The sequence below is a fragment of the Mustela lutreola genome, chromosome 12 (genome assembly GCF_030435805.1).
Source record: "Mustela lutreola isolate mMusLut2 chromosome 12, mMusLut2.pri, whole genome shotgun sequence".
Taxonomy (NCBI): domain Eukaryota; kingdom Metazoa; phylum Chordata; class Mammalia; order Carnivora; family Mustelidae; genus Mustela; species Mustela lutreola.
The window spans coordinates 13,724,515-13,746,167 of NC_081301.1; the positions used below are offsets into that span (position 1 = coordinate 13,724,515).

The window sequence follows — 21,653 nt, forward strand, 5'->3', positions numbered from 1 at the left end:
CAGGGAGCCCGATGCAGGGCTCAATCCCAGGACCCTAAGACCATGACCTGAACCAAAGGCAGACGCTTAATGTCTGAGCCACCCAGGAACCCCTAAAGCTTCCTTTTTCTTAAATTCTGCTCTTATAGGAGGGTAAAATTTCATGTGTATGTGTCCTTTTTTCCAGTATGTGTTCATCGACCTCCTACTATGTGCAACACATAGTGGCCACATTAATGGATGGTGGAGTCTCAAGAAGAGCCTGGGCTTTGGAGCTGGGTAGATCTTGGGCAAATCCCTTTACCTCTAAGAGACTCAAATTCCTGTTCTTTCAAGTATGGGACAGCCCTATCTTTGGGAAATAAATACATTATGAGTGCAGAACTCCAAGGACAGTGTTTGCCACTCGCTAAGACTCCATTTAGTTCAACAAACAATTCCTCTTTTTTTTTTTTTTTAGATTTATTTATTTATTTGAGACAGAGAGCAGAGTGGGGGATGGGGAGAGGGAAAATGAGAGAAAGATGCAGGGCTTTATCCCATAACCCCGAGACCATGACTGAGCTGAAACCAAGAGTCAGGTTGCCCGACCCACTCTGCCCCTGACCCAGGCTCCCCTCCACCAACAATCCTTGTCCTGCATATAGGACATTGACATCGTGCTGGGTACTGAGTTTACAAAGAAGAATCAGATGGGGCACTTTACAGCATCTCCATTATCTGCAGGAGAAAGTTCAGGCTGCTCATCTGCTCTGACAAGGTCCCCTCTGACCCTGTTATTCCGTGGCCCCTCGTTAGTAAGTCTAGTGGCCCCATGTGTCATGGGTGGGTTGTCAGCTCTTCTTAGAGCCCTGGGTTTTAGCCACAGGTCTGGAGCAATGGGAAAAGTGCCAGCCAACATTCCGTTATAGATAGAGTCACAGCTATATTTCCCCCCCTCTTTTCTTCTTAACGTTATATCATAAGCATTTTCCCATTACAGCATAGTTGTTAAGGGAGCTACTGGAGCTGGTGAGCCTCAGTTTGATTTCTGGCTCTGCCACTTACTAAGTGACCTTGGGCAAGTGTCTTAACCTCTCTGTGCCCTAGTTTCCTTATCTGTAAAATAAGGATAGTAATAGTGCCTTCTTCCTGGGGTTCTTTGTTTGATTAAACAAAATATTGCATGTGTGGCTTTTAGGGTAATGCTAGCACAATAAGAGCTCAATGACCTATTTTGAATATTTACTATACTGTCTTCAGATCCCCCCTTACAATGACTTTATATGATTAAATTGAACAGACATAATAATACCTTGTCTGATATTGGATATTTAAGGTGTTTCTCATTTTTTAGAAATTTTATTTATTCATTTGAGAGAGAGAGCACGAGCGGTTTGGAGGGGGGTGCAGGGCTGGAGAACGTGATTGGGGGAGAAGCAGAGGGAGAGGGAGAAGCAGACTCCTGCTGGGTGGGGAGCTGGCCTGGGGCTGGATCCCAGGACCTCTGGATCTTGACCTGAGTTGAAGGCAGCAGCTTAACCAACTGAACCACCCAGGTGCCCTTAGTGTTTCTGATTTTTCAACACAAAATTATTATTCCTAAGAAATGAAAAAAAAAAGTTATCTTGTGGTTTAGAGATAGAGGCAGAGCAAAAAACTTAAAGAATTAATTGTTGAATGAGTTGACATTTATCCACTTCAATTAGCTTTCAAAATAATTCAACATTTTCTAGACACATTACAGGGTAATTAACCCATTTTAGAAGCCTGGTCATATCCCTGTCTGAGGCAGAGTGCTGGCACTTTGGTAAGGGCTTCTAGTCTTTCTCTGTGATTCTCCAGGCAAAGAAGCTGCATCAGCTTTTCTTCCCTACTGCCAGAGAATCTCTGATCTAGCACATCTTAGGGCCAGCCCAGCATTTTTCAGCTATCACTTGTGGATAGCTGGTAGGGCAACCATCAGACCATGATCACCTGATGGGGAAGCTATGACACAGGTTTTTGTCGTGGTCCTTCAGCCAACAAGGCTCAAAGTCAGCACTGGTCTAAAGGAAAAATGAACGTACACAGGTTGAGCACTTTCGGTATACCGGGCTCTGTGAAAAAATTTTCTTCGATCCTCAGCTCCCCTAAGTGAGACATAATTTACTGACCTCACTTTATAGACGAGAAAACTAAGACTCGGAGAGGTAAAATATTTCCTCCAAGGTTACATAGCTGGCGAAATAATGAGCCAGGTCTCTCTGACTCTATGAGTTCTTTCCATGGCACCATCTCTTTTCAATTTAATTCAATTTTATCAGCATGGATTAGTGCTCACACATATTACCCCTGCTAGGCACTAAGAACAGAGAGAACAGCCTAATGGGAGGGACAGACACATAAATTGCAAGTTTTAGTATTAATGGTTGATGCGTGCCTGTGAGAAGTAAAAAAAGCCGGGTGGGCAGTTCAATTTATCCTACTGTATACATTTCTGAAAGCCATTCTTAATCCTTTCAGGAAGAGGCAGGGGAGAGATAGACTGATAGATTGGGACTCTAATCAATGAATAAACAAAGGGCCATGGGCAGATGGGAATGGAGTGTTTAATTCCAGGAAAGTCTCTTAAAGGATATGGTATTTTGGTTGGGGTTTGGAAGGCTAGGAAGAATCAGCAGGAGGACATGGGGAAGGGGCTGACCTGTCCACCTCCTTACCCAAGAGAAGTAAAAACAGAATCTTAATTTGCATTTGCTAAATATTGGTCTGAAACCAGAACACCTACACACACCCCTCTCATTTTGCAGTCCTCTTCCATACATAGACAGACCTACCAACACACACACCCATATATGCTCAGAAATAAAAAGAAACTAACCCTGCAGAAAATACCCATAAAACATACACCAGTACGTGTGCAGATACGTAAAGCACACAATACACAAAATAGACACCAGTCTCATAAACTCACACAAACACATAGAATACTCAGACGCACAGACTCACAAAGATGTTTATGCTCATCCACAAGCCTGTGCAGATCCTTTCTCCACTTACTACTCACGCAGGTGAATAAACGCGTTTTTAGATTAACATATACCCAAGTCCACATACAAATCTCATCCGGCCTTTCTGGTTGGAGGCCAGTGACTAATGGGAAACCATGCACAAAGGCAAGCATCCCGTAGGAGAGGCCAGGAATGGGTTGGCGTTGGGGCTGGGATTAAGCCCTGTCAGATGACAAACCCGCCCGGCCTGGCTCTCCCTAGAAGCCGCAGCGCCTGAGCAGGCTCTGGATCCTGGGCAGACGGCGCGAGGCTGCGCGTCGGAATTCCAGCTTTACACAGGATTTGGTGTCACCCGGGGCCAAGCTCTGCTATCAGACCCACCCCAATCCCTGCAGTGGGCAGGCGGCTGAGGACACTTCAGGGCTGGGGCGTGGGACTTGTCCGAGCACAGTACCCTGCGCCTAGTGAGCATTGAAGAGGGTTTACTGCGAGCCGGGGACTGGGTTTAAACTCTTTCAGTGCATTACTGAATTCTCACATCATCTCTGTGACAGGAGGTGTGGGGGTGTTCTGTCTATCATGCCCATTTTAGAGGTGAGAAAACTGCACTCAGGCCACAAAATCGCTCAGCAGGAAACAGGACGCTGAGGTTCAAACCCCATCCGAGCCTGTTGTTCCGCGGGGAGGGGATGGGGTGCAGGGTCAGGGCAAAGTGTGCACGTGAGTCTGTCTCCACTACACGGGAAGCTTGCACCTTCGGCTGCCGGCGGGTCTCTACTACCCCGGTCCCGCCTGGCACGGCGCCGAGGCCCACGGCAGGTGTCTGGTCCCGGCCTGGGTCTTGGCTCAGCGGGGCCCTCAGCATGGGCCTCAGTTTCCCCATCCCTGAAATGGGAACGGCAGGGCGGACCTCGCAGGGCCGAGGTCAGGCGTTCTCGGGCAGCACAAGCAATGCTGAGCTCTACATCCTCGCTGCTGCCGCCTCGCCCATTGTGGGGGTTCCAGCCCAGTCTCCACCCGAGTCCGGGTGCGGCGCCGGCGCCCCATTGTTCAAGAGGGCGGGGAAGCTCCCGAGAGCGGATTCCCCGCCCCGGGTCGCCCTCGCCGCCCAGTGGAGTAGACGACTTGGCCCCGGCGTTTGCCGCGCGGGGCGCGTCCTTTGTCTGCTCGGCGTCGCCCGATGCCCGCGGCCCGCGCCCCGCTCCTCGGGCAGACAAAGCCGGGGCTGCCGCGAGCCCGAAGGGCTGGAGAGGGGCTCGCACCACCCTCCTCCCGCCTTAACACCGCCCCCTGCCCTCGACGCCCTCTGATTGGCCCGCGGGGCTACAAAGAGGCCGGGAAGCGGGCGGATCACGTGGGCCAGCGTGGCCTCCCATAGGTCGACGAGACTGCCAATCGGGGAGGGCGGGCTGTCCGCGCTCGGCCGGGTCGCTCCCTCCGTGCTGGGGCCCGCCCGCGGGGCCGGCCGCCTGTCAGAGGGAGGTGGCGATGGTGCGCCCGGTGGCGGTGGCGGCTGCGGCGGCTTCCCTGGTCCGAGTGCAGGGAGGAGAAGATGACTGACCGACCGACTGAATGACTGAATGAATGAATGGCGGAGCCGAGCGCGCCATGAGGAGCCTGCCGAGCCTGGGCGTCCTCGCCCTGTTGTGCTGGGCCGCCGCCGCCGCCGCCGCCGCCTCAGCTACCTCGGCGGGGAATGTCACCGGTGGCGGCGGGGCCGCGGGGCAGGTGGACGCGTCTCCGGGCCCGGGGCTACGGGGCGAGCCCAGTCGCCCTTTCTCTAAGGCGACGACTCCCACGGCCCAGGCCCCGAGGACCGGAGCGCCGCGCACTACGGTCCACCAGCCTCTGGCGGCGTCCTCGTCAGCTCAGTCCCCGGAGACCACCCCTCCTCGGGCGACGGCCGGACCCGCCTCGACCACCTTCCAGGCGCCGCTCAGCCCCTCGCCGACTGCCCCTCCGGCGGCGGACCGTACTCCGACCGCCCCTCGCGCGACAACCCGACCCGCGCCGACCACCCTCTCGACGACCACTGGCCCGGCGCCGACCACCCCCGTTGCGACCACCCTCCCGGCGCCCACCACTCGGCTGAGCCCGACCCCCGAGCTCCCGGGCGGCAGCAGCGTCCCGCCCACCCCACCTGCCACCGAGGCCCCCTCCGCCCCTCCCCCAGGTGAGTCCCCGCGCCCCTCGCCGGCTGCACCCCGCGGCGCGACTGCCCACCCTCACCCCAGCCCCGGGCCTCCAGGCTTGGGCTGGTGCCCGGAATTGATCATTCCTCACCCCAAAGTTTCCCCGGATTTGGATTCCCAAGGGGGAGGTTCGAGGTCCAGTTCGAACGCCTCCCCCTCCCCAATCTGGAAAGTCTTTTGTCGCCCCCCACCCCTCCCTACCCCGGGCTGGGCTTCCCCGGGAGGGGGGCGGCTGCGATATGGAAGGCATCGCATCTCCTTCCAAACCGGGCTTTCGGGCCTTTGTCAGAGACCCTGAATGGGCGCAAACTTTTGGGTTCGGTTCATTCACCCTGCCTCTCCGCCTGGGTTATTTCGGGAAGTTTGAAAGCCAGAATAGTACCTCCTTCAACAAATGGGTCAAAAACTGAGTAGAAGGGATTCCTTCCGAACCCTCCGTGTGCTTGCTCATTCGTCCCTGTGTGTGTGTGTGTGTGTGTGTGTGTGTGTGTGTGTATAATGTGTGCACGCATGTACACACAGTGCATATATGTATAACGTGCATGTGACAGGTGGAAGAGATACTGAGGAATTTGTTTACCACAGTTGGACAGACCACGGGGGCGGGGGGAGAAGACATTGTAATCCATGTTTTCCCTGCAAATAAGTGGATTCAATAGGTCATCTGGGACAGGTGTGTATCTAGGTTGAGCATGCCTATAAATTAGGTTAAATCCCTTCCTTGCACCATTTTTTCCTTCCTCAATTACAAGGTCAATAGGTTTGGACCAATGCACAATTTAAGCAGGGACGCCCATTTTTTTTTTTTTCCCCTCCTTAAGTTGGAAGGTTCAGTTTGGAGGATGCTCATAGATGCCGGTGTCTATTTTGAGTCCGCATAGAAAACAGGCCCTTCTTCCTCCTGACTGGAGTCTTCAAGCAGAGTTGAAGACAACTCCTGTTGTTGTCTCCTTTTAATCTAAAACGGGCCTGGAACGAAACAAATAAAAACTCCCTTGTCAAGACCTCGGACAAGAGTTTCTGAATTCCTTTGCCTATGTTGGGGTGGAGATTTGTCCAAACTATTTGCCAAGCTGTACTTACAGTAATGGATCTCTGACCTAATTCTTAGGCTCAGTGATTTGCTGTAGAGTCAGGTATGGACTTTGGACTATAATTGAATTTGTGGAGAGTTTTCCCACATGATTATGAGTCTTAATACCGTCTTGAATCTTGGGTTGGAGCGTGGCATTGACATCAGTAGGAATGCAGATTATTCAACCATAAAAAGCTAAGTTGGCATCTCTTCTAGCTTGAAGGAGTATATTAACTAGTGGGATTTTGACTGTAACCTTTTTTGGCTCTGGTATAGAGAGATTGACATATTACTAAGAGACAGGAAGTACCGTGGTTCAGAGTATGGACTCTGGAGTCCATTTTTAGGTTTGAATCCTAGCTCTGCCCCTTATTAACCGTGTAATCTTGGTCAGGTCACTGAACCTCTCTTCAACTGTGAAATGAAGATAATAATAGTACTTACTTCATAGGATTGCTGTGAAGATTAACTAAGTTAATACATTTATGGTGCTTAGAACAGTTCCTGGTACAGAGTAAAAGCACCATGTGTGTGTTAGTTATCCTTGTGACTACAATTTTTTTTTTTTTGAGAAACCTAGTAGTACTGTGATAATTTTTTTTTGTTGTTGTAGTAAAACATAATAGAAAAAGGATGAATTAGATTTTCCAGAGTTTGAAGCACACAGTAGAATTTAAGTAGTAGCAAGATTACTTATTTTGAGTGGTTAGTATACGATAAATAAGTCTGTATAATTGATGTTATTTTACCTTTATTATTTTTGTATTGCTGTTTTTAAATCACAAAGTTAACCTTTACTTCCAAAAAATACAAACAACAAGAAGTCTATAAAGGAAAAAGTGAAAGTCACTCCTTTACTGCTTCCTAGTTCCAGTCAGTCCCTAGAGGTTCCTACTGTTAACAGATCTCTTTTCAAATGTTTTTCTGGGCATATATGAACATACATACACAGACGGTTCTTAAAAATAGTTTTAAAACCTCAAAATAATTTTACACAAACAGTTTTTACAGCTTGCTGTATTCACTTAACTATATATCGTGAATTTGTTTCCATGTCCATACTTAAGACCTACCTTATTCTTCTTAACAGTTGCATTTTTTGGTATAAGCATAAAATAATTTTTTAAAGCAATCCTTTACTTATGGACATTTAGATTGCTTCGGGGGTTCAGTTTACAAAGCTCAGGGAAGAATGTGTTCTTGTTAAGCCCATCATGGACATATTCTCCAATACTTCAGTTGGAGTTTCAGAGAATCCAATTTCAAGTGAAGTAAAGCTGGATTGAGTAACAGGCGCCATCCGAACTGTTCAAGGCTCTAGTAATTTCCATGGGCTAACTTAGACTGTTGTCTATCATGGTCTTTAGGTGGCAAAAGTTTTAGAAGGCTGTCCAACTTTGGTAGCTCTTCTGTGTCTTAAATATAACACAGTTCTTACTTTTTTGATGTGAATGCACTATGGATTGCCTATGTCCAGTTCTCAGCAGCTGAACTGCACTTTGTGGGCCTGTTGATATGTAGTTTTGGCTTTACAGTGTGATGCAATCAAGGATGACCTTTTTATCTGAGCATGGGTTCTAGTCTACTTCAAACAGTACCCACATCTCTTTGACAGAAGGAAAGCTTCTAACTGATCTTGAGATACCTAGTTTGATTTGCAGAGTTGGATTCTCTGGCATTTGGGAAGATGATTGTACTGGGTATTTTATTTTAGTGTTCCTGTAAGGACTGAATGCTACTGATAATATATTATATAATTAGATGAGTCTTCTACCTGCTCTTTGATTTCATAAGAATTTCTTTCATTTCTCAGGTCTAGCTGAGAGCTCTTGCCTGCCCCTCAGCTAGGGCCCTCTTTTGTTTATAAGGACACTGATCTGCAAACTGAAACTAATTGCCCAGCAAACAGGCATTTTCCTCCCACAGGCTTCGCAAAACATTTGGCTGATTGGTTGGCTGGGTAGGACATTTTAAGAAGAGTTAAGGGAGAGGTTGAGATGTCAGAGGATGGTGGTTACCAGCAGTAAGAGATTAAAGTGATGACAAGTGTCTGATTTTTTAAACTATGGACCTTTAGGGTTAGATAGGACTTTAGAAGCCACTACCTCTTAGTGTGGCTCTACATTTTAAGAAGTACTTCCAAGAGTTAGCTGAAATCTTTCTCTCTGTTGTTAACACCAGTTGGTTCTGGTTCTGTCCTTTGGAGCCATGCAGAGCAAGTCTGTTCTCTCTGTCTCTCTCTGTGCCATGACAGTTCTTCAGGGGCTTGGGGATAGTAAGCGTGTTGTCTCAGAGTCTGGACTAAATAACTTTAGCTCCCTCAACTGTTCTTTATGTGACATGGTTTCACATTCCCTCACTGTCCTCATCTTTCTGCGTCTCTCCCAAAGCGTGGAGCACCGAGCTGAACATAATACTCCAGATATGGTCTAACTAGCTTGCAGTAGAGAGGGCAGTTACCTCGTTCCTTCTGGATGCTATACTACTGTTGATGTAGTTAGTTCCTAATCACAGTACCGTTGTGGGGCAGCCACATTATGTTGTTGACTCATTGAGTCCATTAAGATAGCTAAGCCGATTTTTTTTTTTTTTTAAACAAAACAAAACATGTACTAGATGACTGTTTCTTCATTCCAGGCTGGGAAATTCTTGTTATTTTCTAAAGTATGAACCGAGACATTTGCCAGACATGTAGATGTATTGTGTTAGATTCAAGCCATCCTTTTAGATCCCAAGTCTGTTAGTGTACCCCACCCAGTTTATTCACATTCACCTACAGGGTGTTCCTATAGACAGAGTCTAAGGACAAGTTAGAGCAGGTTATTCTTACCTCACAGGGTAGAGCAAATTTATGAATTATAAGATAGTTTGGAAGGGAAGGAGTAATAGTTTAGTTCTAGCTTTAAAGTTCTGTGATGATTTGGTATGCATGATTCAGGGCACATTATTGCCCCCAAAGAGTCTTAATCATTTATTTATGGTCTAAGTTAAGAGAATAAGCCTTGTTTAAGCAAGCCTTAGAATTTAGAGCTTTTTAAGAGCTTTTCTGACTGGTATGACAAGTAAATAAAATATCACGATTGGATTTTGTTTGAGAGGAACGTTCTGGGAAGGCAGGGCCCTCCTAACTATACCGGGTAATGTTTTCTTCTTCCTAAAATTTTTTTCCTCCTAAAATTTTCTTCCTCCTAAAATCCAAAAAAAATTGCTGTAGGTACAGAGCATCATTTGCTTGTGTTTATTTAAGAAGATACCATTTGTTTTAGGGACATAGAAATTGTTCAGGCTCCAGAGGTAATGTAGGTCCACTATCTTTTATCCAAAACCTATAGGGCTTGATGTGTTTCAGAATTTTAATTTTTTTTCCCTTGGATTTTAGGAATTTAATAAATGTACCCCAGTGAAGTCTGGGGCAGCATCTTATGATCAAATACATGAAGATATTTGCAGCAAAATGAAGAAATTTGTAGCAAAATATTTGCAGCCAAAAAAAAAAAAAAAAGAAAAGAAAATTTGCAGCATGTATATTTACAGTGAGTGGGATAAATAAAGACTGTAAATAGCCTTGCATGTGTTTGGGTCAGGTTTTGCTGCCAAATGAGTTACAGAAAGAATTTTGGTTTTTGGGTCTTCTGATACTTGGCATCAGGTCTGAGGGCTTATGGGCCACTGTAACAGTAATTGCAAACACATATCGTATTTACTATGTTTCAGGCCGTGTTCTGAGCACCTTATACATACCAATTTATTTAATCTTCACAACAGTTAGGTACAATTGAGTTAGATACTATTGTTATCCTTATAGATAAAGAAACTGGGGCTCACAGAAGCCCAGCTATGGCAGAACCTAGATTCAAACGTAGTCATTCTGGTTCTAGAAGAGAAGAGAAGGAAGCTGGTCTGCTAAAAATTATTGGTCCTTGGATACCAATCTGAGAAAATGTCTACTGTTCTACTGGCATTTACTCTCTTCACTCCATTGTATGCTATTCATTCACCTCCTTAAATTTTCAGTTTTGCGGTGTTTTACAACTGTGATTTTAAATTGTAGTTCTAAATCTTCCTTTGATTCAATTTTAATATGGTCTGTGATAGAGAAGTTTGTCTGTACTCATTTTAGGGCCAGGCCCAGGGACTTCTCAAATTTACTGTATCTTATTCATGGCTTAAGTGCCTAGCTTTCTGCAGAAATTCCTTAGTCTGATTTATTTTTGGAATAGCATAGTTAAACTCCATAACATTAGTTTCAAATCTTCTGAATTACAACCCCAGGAAGCCTTCTGGCTAATTGAAAATGTACACATTGAAATAATCTGACCAGGTCTTTTTATTTTGAGTTTTTTTTTTAAAGACCCATAAAATTAAAGTGTGCATTACTTTTCATCTCAGCATTTCTAAACATGTACATATTAACTTCCAGACGTTCTGGCACCCATATAAAAAGAATGGAAGAAAAGTATCACAGTACTGTTTTTACTGATGGGTAAATTATGGGTAGAGAGATTACTGCTCTAGGGCACTTAATAGATCAGAGGAGAATAGAAATATAAGATCTTGGTTAGCTGAAAGACAGTGTTAGATGACATTTTTCATTATAAAGAGCTTTAATTCATGCTTTTTGCCTTGATCTTGATTTTTGTTTATTTACTATAGATGTGATATAAAAATCTTTATTACTAATGTTGAGATTATGTTACAGGCACCTCTTCTGTGGTCATTTAGTCTTTTTCAAGTACGTATTTTGGTTTATCTGTTTTTCACTGGAAACAACTACCCAGACTACACTAGTAATTTTGAAGGGAGATTTTTAAAAATTGTGGTGAAAAAGATAATGTTTGGACACCTATATGTTTTGATCATAGAAAAGGCTTATTCAAAAGAATTATCCTCGTAGATGTCTCTTCTAAGTACATATGATAAACTTGTGTCAAAATAATCCCTCTGGTTATGCTACTGTTTCACAGATAAGTACTATTGTAAACAAAACAAAACACCAAAAAACCTTTCCCCATTATTTTTCCCTCATTAAGAAAACAGAAAACAAAAACAAAAAAACCAAAATCTTTCCTCTGTTCTCCTTGCTCATTTTTCCACTTCAAATTCCTCTATATGTCCCTCTCACTCTTGTCTTTCATTCTTAGCCCCATCCATTCTTCCATGTTCTTTAAGGAATCAAATTATCCTCTCTATTTAACAATTTACCACTTTGTCCTCCTTCAGTGCCTTCTCAAAGCCCAATTCTTCCAAGAAGTCTCTCTGGAGGAACAAAAGATGTCCTTGAAGATGGCCTGGTAACAGGGTGCACAGGGTTGAACACTTTGCACTTTGAACAAAACCTGTCTGTCTTTCTCTGTGACTTTGACTTTTTTCCTATGGATTTGTTTTTAGTCTATTTAATTTAGATTATTAAGCCCATTTGAGAAGAAAGTGTCATAATTTATATAGTTTTCAGGACATGATATTAATTCTTTATATGAAAATAATGAGAGGAAAGTTTTTTCTTTTCACTCTGAGCTCTTTTTTTGTTGCCCAGATTTTTGTCTGTCTTTCTGTCTTCCTTTCTTCTCCCAAGGAATAATACAGAAAAAACAACCAACAACCTTGTCACAACAGAAATTATCTGCTTCAAAATAATTAAATACTTTGAATAAGTAGCAAATGTATTTTTCTGTTTACAAATAATATAAGTTGTTTCTGTTGGATAGGTGGATTTGGGCTTCATACCAATATGAAAGGTTTAATTTGGTTGAGAAACAAATGTTTGATCTGTTGAATGACAGAATTTCCTTTGTAGAAATCTAAAGTTGATTGTGAACAGAATGCTTCTAATAATTAACAAGTATACAGTACTTTACAGTTTATAAGGTATTCTTAGAGAATCCAAGACATTCATATTTTGTTGAGTTTTCTCTGTGTGTGTGTGTGTGTGTGAATAAAGCTTAATTTCTTTCCTCTGTTATAATATTCACTATAACTGGTGAATATTGACCTAACCTTTGCAGGTTTTTGTGGGTTTCACATTTGATATTTTGTATTTCAAACTGTTGTCTTTTAGGTTTATTCTGTTGAATATAAATCTTTAACTGATTTGCTGCCCATAATTACAGGATGGAAAAATGGTATGTGAAGATGAGGATTTCTTTCTTTCTTCTTCTTCTTCTTTATTTAAAGATTTATGTTTATTTCAGAGAGAGAGAGAGAAGATGAGAGAGAGCATGAGAGGGAGGGAGGGTCAGGGGAAGAAGCGGACTCCCTGTAGGGAGCCCGATAAGGGACATGATCTTGGGACTCCAGGATCGTGACCTGAGCCGAAGGCAGTGGCTTAACCAACACAACCACCCAGGTGCCCCTGAGGATTTCTTTATATTTTCTTTGCCAGACACTCTGTGGGGTTGACTGTGAAGGAAAGAGCCCACTGGTCATTGAAAACAAGTGTGATGTAGATGACAAGGTGAACTACAGTACTTGATGGGAGGGCTCATGTAAATATCCTTTTTTTCCCCAGATTGATATATTATTTACTTTCTTTCTAGTGTAGAAATCTGTTTGGAATTACCTTAATATACTATTTCAGGTGTATTCCCTCAAATCAGTGTGTTAGTAGCACAGAGACTTGATACTCTCACTTCTCACTTCCTGATATTTGACACTTAGGCTGGAATAGTAACTAATGTTAACTGAGCGCATATTACTATATGCCTGGCTACCTATCAGGATTGTTTCCCCATATATCATGTCATTTAACTCTTCAACAAAGCAGTAGTTCAATATTATTATTTTTACTTTCTGGATGGCAAATATAGAGATTCAGAGGGTTAAAGTAGCTTATTCAAACAAATGAGGCTTATAAAGTTCATGAGGGCAGGGATTTCTGTTTGTTTTGTTCACAGTTATGTTCCCAGGGTCCAGCCCAAACAGTTTCAATAAATATTTAATGATTGAATGAGTGAAGAAGAGGGAATGGTTTGTTGCTATACTATACTCAGCAGTGTATTCTTTTTTTTTTTTTTTTTAAGATTTTATTTATTTATTTGACAGAGAGATCACAAGTAGGCAGAGAGGCAGGCAGAGAGAGAGAGGAGGAAGCAGGCTCCCCGCTGAGCGGAGAGCCCGACGCGGGGCTCGATCCCAGGACCCTGAGATCATGACCCGAGCCGAAGGCAGCGGCTTAACCCACTGAGCCACCCAGGCGCCCCTCAGCAGTGTATTCTTGGGGAAAATATTGTAATCTCATGGTCTTTTTCCTCAGTTTTGAAATGAACTTTTGTCCTTTTATCCTTCACTCACAGAGAGAGTATGAAACTTACTTAGGGTAAGTGGAGTTCTTTGAGATCTAGCAAATTACATTAATTACTCAGTTTTTTTTTTTTTTAACCTAACTTTGTTCCTTCTATTTATCTTAGTGAAGGAAGAAGAGCAGTAGGCAAATGAACATCTGAAGACTTTTGTAGAGAGAGTAGCTAAATTGGAGAAGTTGAGCGTTTGTCTGTAAGCCATGGGACCCAACGTTCTTTCTCAGTTCTCTCACCAGTTCTGGGATCTTGGGCAAGAAATTTCTTCTGTAAAATGAGAGAGGTAGATTAGATTTGTGGTTTTTAAACTGTATTGTTTGGGGGGACCTGAGTTTCCTCAAATGTGTTTGGGAGCCAGTAGAGGGACTAAGGAGACCAAGTGGGTCTACTTCTGAGCCCTCCTCCCAACACTCACCTCTCACTCCTACATCATTGTTCACACTTGAATCAGTTCCACTCTCATTTGGTTTACATACTTGTTTTGTTCTTTCAGTAAAGATTTTTGAAATAGGAATTCTTCTAAACTTCTGTGATAAAGAAATTATGGCAATCTCTGAACTATTATGCGGGCATTAAAATGCTTACATTATGTTTAGTAGCAATATACGTAGGAAAAGAGAAACACACCAAAATATGAAATGGCTAAAGCTAAGTAATGGGATTATGGGTCATTTAAATCGTGTTTTTCTGAATTTTCCAAGGGCTTTTTTTTTTCCAATGAACATATCCAATTTTAATTTTATAGTCATAAAAAATAAATGAATAAAATGGGGAGAATGAATAAAAAGGTATGACAAGCTTTTATTTATGTGAGATTAAGTCAGGTGATATCACCAGGGCTAGTTTAATTTTTAATTCTTGACATTGACTCAGCAATTTTGATCTGCCTCAGAGATAATTGTTCTCTTTGAGTTGTGGTTCTGAAGAAAATAGATTACTGAAGACAATACCCAAGAAAGGAAACAATTCCTGAGGACTGACAAATTTTAAACATAGGGTCGGATCAACATATCTACAATTTGATCCCTCTAGGGGATATTTAACTGATATCTTAGTAAAGGCTGAAAACGGAGCTCGTTCTTTATCTGTCTTATTCTGTTTGGGGGATGTAATTCATACATCCACTTCAAATTAATTAGTAGTTTAGTGAAGTATATCTGGTTTAAATTGTGCAAAATTTGAATTCATAACATTGTTCACAGCTCTTACCAATAGAAGAGGTTTGATTATTTCTTCTTTTAAAGATACAGAGCCCCCAAAAGTTTGGTTTCATTCTGTCCATATGTTTTGCAATTAGATCAGCTGGGATTGCTTTTATACTGGTAATACAACAGCTGTTCTATATGATATCCTTGCCAGGGAGACAGCTAAGCTCTGAGGGAAGGGGAAATTTATTCAATTACAAAAAGGAATGTATTCTGCCTAGTCATAAGGAAAATGATAGGAGTAGGAATGTTTTCAACCTGCCTGTAGAATGTTAAATAACCTTGCTTAGCAAATTGTAGACTCTTTAGATAACTCATTTTTGTAACTTTTGTTTCAGCCTTAGATGCATCCTAGAAACTGGCATATTACCAGGAATCTTGCTAGACTTTTATTATTTATTTTTAAAAATTGAGTGCTTTTACTTTTTTTTAAGTACTTTTTACTTTTTTTCACTTTACTTTTACTCGCAAAACCAAGAAATTACGAGTAACATGGTTAAATATAAGGAGAACATCATATTCTCTGATCCTTTTAATTTTGGAAATGATTTTTAAAAGTGTAATCCTTAAAAAATATTCCAGAGAAAGTTTAGATGTTGTTGTCTCTGAAGGAGATTGGATGAACTGAGTAGTTTTTAGGTTCTCTTCAGTCTCATCTATCATTTTTGGGATGTTATATTCAGTTTGGGAAGCATTAATGGAAATAATAAGGAAAAAGAAGGGATGCTTGGTATTTCAACAAACTTATCCTGTTTTATTTGTGGATTGAAGTTTGATTAGAGGAAAGCATTGGATTTTTTCTGCTGTAGTTTTCTCATTTGATTTTACAGTCATTATAATCCTATAGTATGTTTTTACTTATTCATTCTCTATGAACTGCATTAACAGTATAGCCCCACCATCCATTGATGTTGTGTGGGTTAATGAATAGTTATAAAGTGTACCAAAAACACAAAGCAATCTAGCTGTTGGGTATTATTATACTGAATTGTTGGTGTATTGCCTGCAAACCTATCCTGTTCAACTGGTTTTAGTTTCTAAGTTAGTTTGTTGCTTCAACTTGTCCACAAAGGCAGGGCTAAATGGTTTAGCTAATCAGTAGAATAGCAGTCAGAACTAAATCCCAGTTTGCCTTTCTGTTCACTTTGTATGTTCCTTTATACAGTTTTTAAAAAATGGCTCTGTTACTTAGTTTCTCTAGCTATAAAATGAAACTTATTCCTTACTTCCAGTCTTCCAAGGTTTTTGAAAAGTCTCACTTGCAAATTACTGTGGGCTTTTTTCAAGTGCAGTGGCTTTATAGAATTCAACCTGTTTTCTGGTTTTCTTGCCTGATTACATGGTTCATAGCTTATAATATAATGTGGATAAGATAGGTTTTGACTAAACAGAACAAAGAAATAAACAGATGCATTTATATGTGGCTTTCTTATGTAAAATACATCTTATACTGTTTTGTAATTAACATATTTGTATAATTTATAGACCGTAATGGTATTTTCCAAAGTTTGGTATACTTTCGTATTATTTTTCTTTGCATACTACCTTGAGAACATAAAACATAAAATCTTTATCTCATATTAAACATAAAATAAGTTGTTCTTTTGTAGATCTTTAGTATCACTTTTTGCTGAGCTGTTTAGAAGGGATTCACTTAACCATTTTTATGATTATAGAAATAATATATGTTCATTTTAGAAAATATAAAGAAGTGTAAAAACAAAAAATGAACCCAGATAACTAGAAAGTTAACATTTTAATGGTAACTATGGAATTTTTTTACATCTATATTTACTTTTCCCCCTTCTCTGCCATTGAGATAGTTCTATGTGGATGTATTACTCTGATACTGCTCTTGAACAGAAAATATTTATAATAAATACAATAAAATTAGTGCAAATATTTTAACTTTTTAAAATCGGACATTTTTCAAACAATGTTGAGAGTAGCAGTATTGGTGATATACTGTAATCTGAGTGATCAAATTCTAAATGCCAAGTTACTGTATTAGATGCTTCCTAATAGCTACAGAAAAAATAACTAAACCATAAAGCTTTATATTATTGACTGAGTTTAATATTTAATTACTGCATACATTGCTCCATTTCTCACAAATGGATCTCACAAATGAGATCACTTATTTTTTTATGAAAACAGATGTGTGAGTTGGGTTTAGCACTCTTCTGATGTCAAGTATATTACAGATTAAAATGGGAAAGAATTTACCACATTTAAATTATTTGTCATATTACCAAAAAGAATGTGACTCTGTTTTGAATGGAGATGTTAGTTTCCATATGATGCTCTGCTTGAGACTTGGTACTCCTTGTCAGAACCAAACTAACAACTACTTCTCATGTGTCTGTTCCAGCACAAGCATGATTTTTCCTGGGTTCAAGTGGCCTTCAAAAGCCCAAAGCAGTCTGGAACCATGCCAGGCATTTGATATTTTCAATTCTATGATGAGGGAAGTCAAAGTGCCCATCTGCCTGGCTCAGATATTGCCAAAAAAGGCCTGGGTGCTGTGTTAGAGAATATGCCAGAAAAATGGCTCTGGCCTCCAGGAAACTGATATCCACCTCACAGAATGATCTCTGTTCTCTGAGTTTTGTGAAGAAAAGGCTATAACTTTTATATCAAAATAGTAATGAACTACAGTGTTATTGAGAGAGGATGAAATTAATGCATGTAAAAAAACCCTTGATTTAGTAGTGCTTAATAATCAGCACAGAGTAAACACTCAAAGATAACTATTATTATTATTAATATTGTTTTTATTACCTATTCACAGCATTTAAAAAACAGCAGAGAGAACTTTGTCAGTTCTAGATTAATACATTTACCGACTTCTCTAACATAGTCTGTAGATTGGCAAGACATTGGTAATCAGGAAGGCTTGCACATTGTCACAGATCAACCTTTTCTAACAAGTGGTTCTAAGGTATAGGTAGGACCTTTTGCTTGATGCAAAAGGCTACCTCCTGTCCTGTCAGAGTGGCCTAGATTGAGCCAGAATTATCCTGTGCCATGTTGCCAGATACACAGTAATGGTACTGCTCAGAACTGAACTGAATGGAAGCTTTTTTCAAAAAGCAAATGCAAAGATGGGACTCTAGGGAATCCCTGAAATAGCCATTGTCCAGTTCTGACAGATGTTTAATCCTCTGGGATCTTTTGTACATATTCATCCCTAGCCACAAATGACCCAGTAAAGTGAAAATCAGACTGGGGCCTATAGAAAGACAAGATCACTCAATTTTATATTGGTTTCACATTGATATTTTTGAAAGTATGGCAAATACAGCATGCATATACACAGTGCAAGTCACTTAAGCTTTCTGGGCTTCTCTATTGTCGTCTGTAACATGAGTATAACAGTGCCAACCTAATAGGGTTCCTGAGTGTTGGCCTAGAATTCAAACCCAGCTCTGTCTGACTTAAAAGTCTGTGCTTTTTTCTTTTGACTAGACTATGCTGCGTTGCCAAAGCAGATGGGAGTAGCAGAAATGAAATAAAGCATTCAGTGGGCACAGAACACATTTTGGGTTCTGTTTTGTCACCTTCCCTAGCATCCCCCAGCAAGCCCATACATTGTCTTGTCAGCACTCATTTTGAATTGCACAGTGACTCTGGTTTGATTTTTTTAGCTACTGGGAAAATCAAAATTAGAGCAAAGAGTGTTTCTTGGAGGTAGATATGGGTGTGGAGTAAGGGTGGGGAGAGGAAATAATGGTGGAAATTAGATGAGAATAAACAGGTAGACAACCATAATAAATGGAAAGCAGAACTGAACACTAACTGTAAGACTGTCTAATCAGCACCAGAAGGATTAGTGCTAATACAGACAATGTAATGCTTATTAGCATTTGGCAAGATATGCCACATACTGCAAAATGGTAGTATTGATTGTTCTTGACTTGACAATAAAGCCTTTCATCTTTAACTTAATATGGACTCTAGGTCAAGATGCTAGTGCAAAACAATGTTATAAAAATAGCAGGTGATATTTGATTACATTAAAGTCAGAGAAGAATCTCAGACTGGCAAATGTGGTTCATAGTTCTATGGGTCACCTGAGGATGCATTCTTCCTTTCCATTTTATAAACTTCCCTCCTCACTAGAAGGTTAATTGTCTCTCAGATCAGAGAAAGGAGAAACTATTATTTCAAATATAGATCCAGCCCCTTCTGATCCAGTTGTAAGGCATATTGATGAATGATATATATGCACACCTTTGGACAGTTTGTATTTATCAGAAAGAAATCGTTTCAGTTTTTATGACATCAAGACTCCATAACAGCAATTTATATTACTACATCCTACAGTGTACAAGTACAGTGTCAGGTTGAGCTCTACAACTAGCTGTGGAGGATATATATATACAATGCAATCCTGGTTATATCGTCTTCTAGTTCATTTAAAATATGATATTTATACTTCGTTATAATTCTCCTATTTAATGACCATGAGCGGTCCCAGCCCGTAACCCAAGTTTGTTATTATGACTTGTAACTTCTCCATAATCTGTCTTTGTCCTCATTTCCTACCACCCCTCTCCTTGTGCTTTAAATCCCCGCAGAATAAAACTGCTTATATTTTCTCCCAAAACCCATGCTATTGTCGTCATCATTATTATTAATAAAGCAATCACCTGTGGAGGTCTTGTTCTGTATGTGATACTAAGAGCTTTAAATGAGTTATCAAGGCCTTGTTTAATTCTCAAAAGAACCTATTAAGAAATACACACTACTATCCCCACTTTACTAAGCAGGAATCAAGGCTTTGAAAGTTTAAATACACCGAGCAATGGCTCATAGCTAGTAAAATATAGAACCTTGATTCAGATTCAAATCTGTCTAGCCTCAGAGCCCTCTCTCTGAATCACTAAGCTAACTAACTGGCCTCTTGTTCTTTTGCTTATATTGTTCCCTCTGCCTGGATTCTCCTTCTGTTCAGTTTTAATAAAGGCCTTAATTGTAAGCAATAAAAATCCAATGCTTGCTGATTTAATCAGAAGTGGAATTTATTAAAAGGATATGGAAGATTTCACAGAATCTCCAGGGGAACCAAATTCAGGATGTGGAACTGAAGATAATGCTCAATCATGTCCCAGGGAGGTCCACTGAATATGCCACTGGCACCACCACTGAGCTAGATGCTGTTGTTTGCACCGTTGACACTAACACTAGGCGGTGGGTATGTTGTAGTAGCAAGTACTGCTGCCACTTGCCATACTGTAACCATCTCATCTGCTACCAGAGAAGGGGCCTCATGCTCATTCTTGGAATCTTTAGTTGCTCATTCCAAGTGGAGGGTGGATAGGATTGTTGGAGCCTCAAACACTTGCTCAAGGCCTGGATGCAGGTGGGGGTGGAGAGCAGGGAGAACAATAATTTGGCATTACGAACCTTTGAGATGGGAGAGCCAGGCTTCTTTCCCTAGATAGGAACAGATTCTAAAATAGTGGGAAATTATACAATGATACTAGGTGGCCAGAAACAATGACAGATGTCTACCATATCCCTTTCTTTTGCCTGAGAAATGTATTTGTCCTTGAAAAACACCACCCACGTGGCCTGCTATACTATGGTACCTTATACAGTCTAGTGTGTAATATATATATATATATATATATATATATATATATATATATATATATATATATCTTTGATTACTTGCTTTTTAAACATTCTTATTTTAACTATTACTCGTTTTTGTAAATGACTCCTCTATACCTTGTCCTCAAGTAGCTTATAGGCTGTTTTATTGATGTCTGTACTCTAGCATCTGCCTAGGATACTGTTTAGCACATAGCAAGTATTTGATAAATATCTGAAGGGTAACCCTCCTGCTCACACCCACCAGAATGTAGGTTCCATAAGGGCAGAGACTTTTGTCTTTGTCTTTCTCTCTTTCTTTTTTTTAACCACTGTATCCTCAGAACCTAGATTAGTCCTAGGATATAGTAGGTCCTCAGTAAATGTTTATATAACAAATGTATAACCCTAAATAATAAATTATTCATTTCTGGGAATGACACTGTCAAAAAGACCTTTGAATGTGACAGCCGAGTCAAAACACTCTGGCTTAATTTCCAAGTAGAGCACATACAATGTGAGGCCAAAACTGGCCTCATTATTCTCTGCTCACCTCTTCCATTTAGAAGCATGACCTGAAAAGGGCAATTTGGAATTCTTTCCCAGACCTTCCACAATAGTCACCAGCCACAAAAAGGGCCTGAAGTACCATACCTGCTTGACATGAAACTTTTTTTGTCCCCTTTTGTATAACCAGCCAAATCCTGAGACTGCATGTATTCTGGGAAGAAAGGCTTTTGGACAAACAGTCTTGTATCTTATATTAAAAAGCACAATAACCTAGGGAAGTTAGTATTTCACTTTGAAGAAATAAGGAAATGAGGGCCTATAATCATGGAATGATTTGTACAAGGGCAGCGGAGTAGTGGAGAGGTACTACAGACCAGGGTTCTGTGGCTTTTAGAGGTTAGATTTCTGGAGGGAGCAAAAGGACAATTTAGTCAAGCTGAAAGAGAACTTGTGTTCAAACTAAATTAATAATAATAATAACTATTATTATTATTATGAGCGATACTATCATCTAGAGCCAGACTGCCTAGATTTGAATCATTTTCTCTGCCACTCACTGTGTGACCTTGGGCTGTGCCTCAATTCCCCCATCTGTAAATTGGGACTAAGAATAGCACCTACCTCACTCCATTCTTATAAGGTTTAAGTGCTAATGTATGTGAAATACTTAGAATGCTGGCATAAGTAGGCCTTCTACATGTTAGCCTTTCTTTTTATTATTATACTTTGAATTCCTGTTTATTTTCACTACTTTCAGTCTGTTTAATTCTTCACTACCTCTAACCGTTTCAATTCTGAATTAGTAGCATTACCCTGTTTTACCAAGAACC

At 40.9% G+C, this 21,653-nt stretch overlaps 1 protein-coding gene across 1 annotated transcript in view; it reads left to right on the forward strand.

Annotated features, from left to right (window-relative positions):
• Positions 1 to 4,390: 4,390 nt before the first annotated feature.
• Positions 4,391 to 21,653, forward strand: part of MEGF9 (multiple EGF like domains 9) — a 90,547-nt gene continuing 73,284 nt past the window's right edge. Inside the window, exon 1 of the mRNA XM_059141626.1 lies at positions 4,391 to 5,124. Within this exon, the coding sequence (XP_058997609.1) occupies positions 4,536 to 5,124 (589 nt within the window). The 5' untranslated portion in view covers positions 4,391 to 4,535. The remainder of the gene's footprint in view (positions 5,125 to 21,653) is intronic.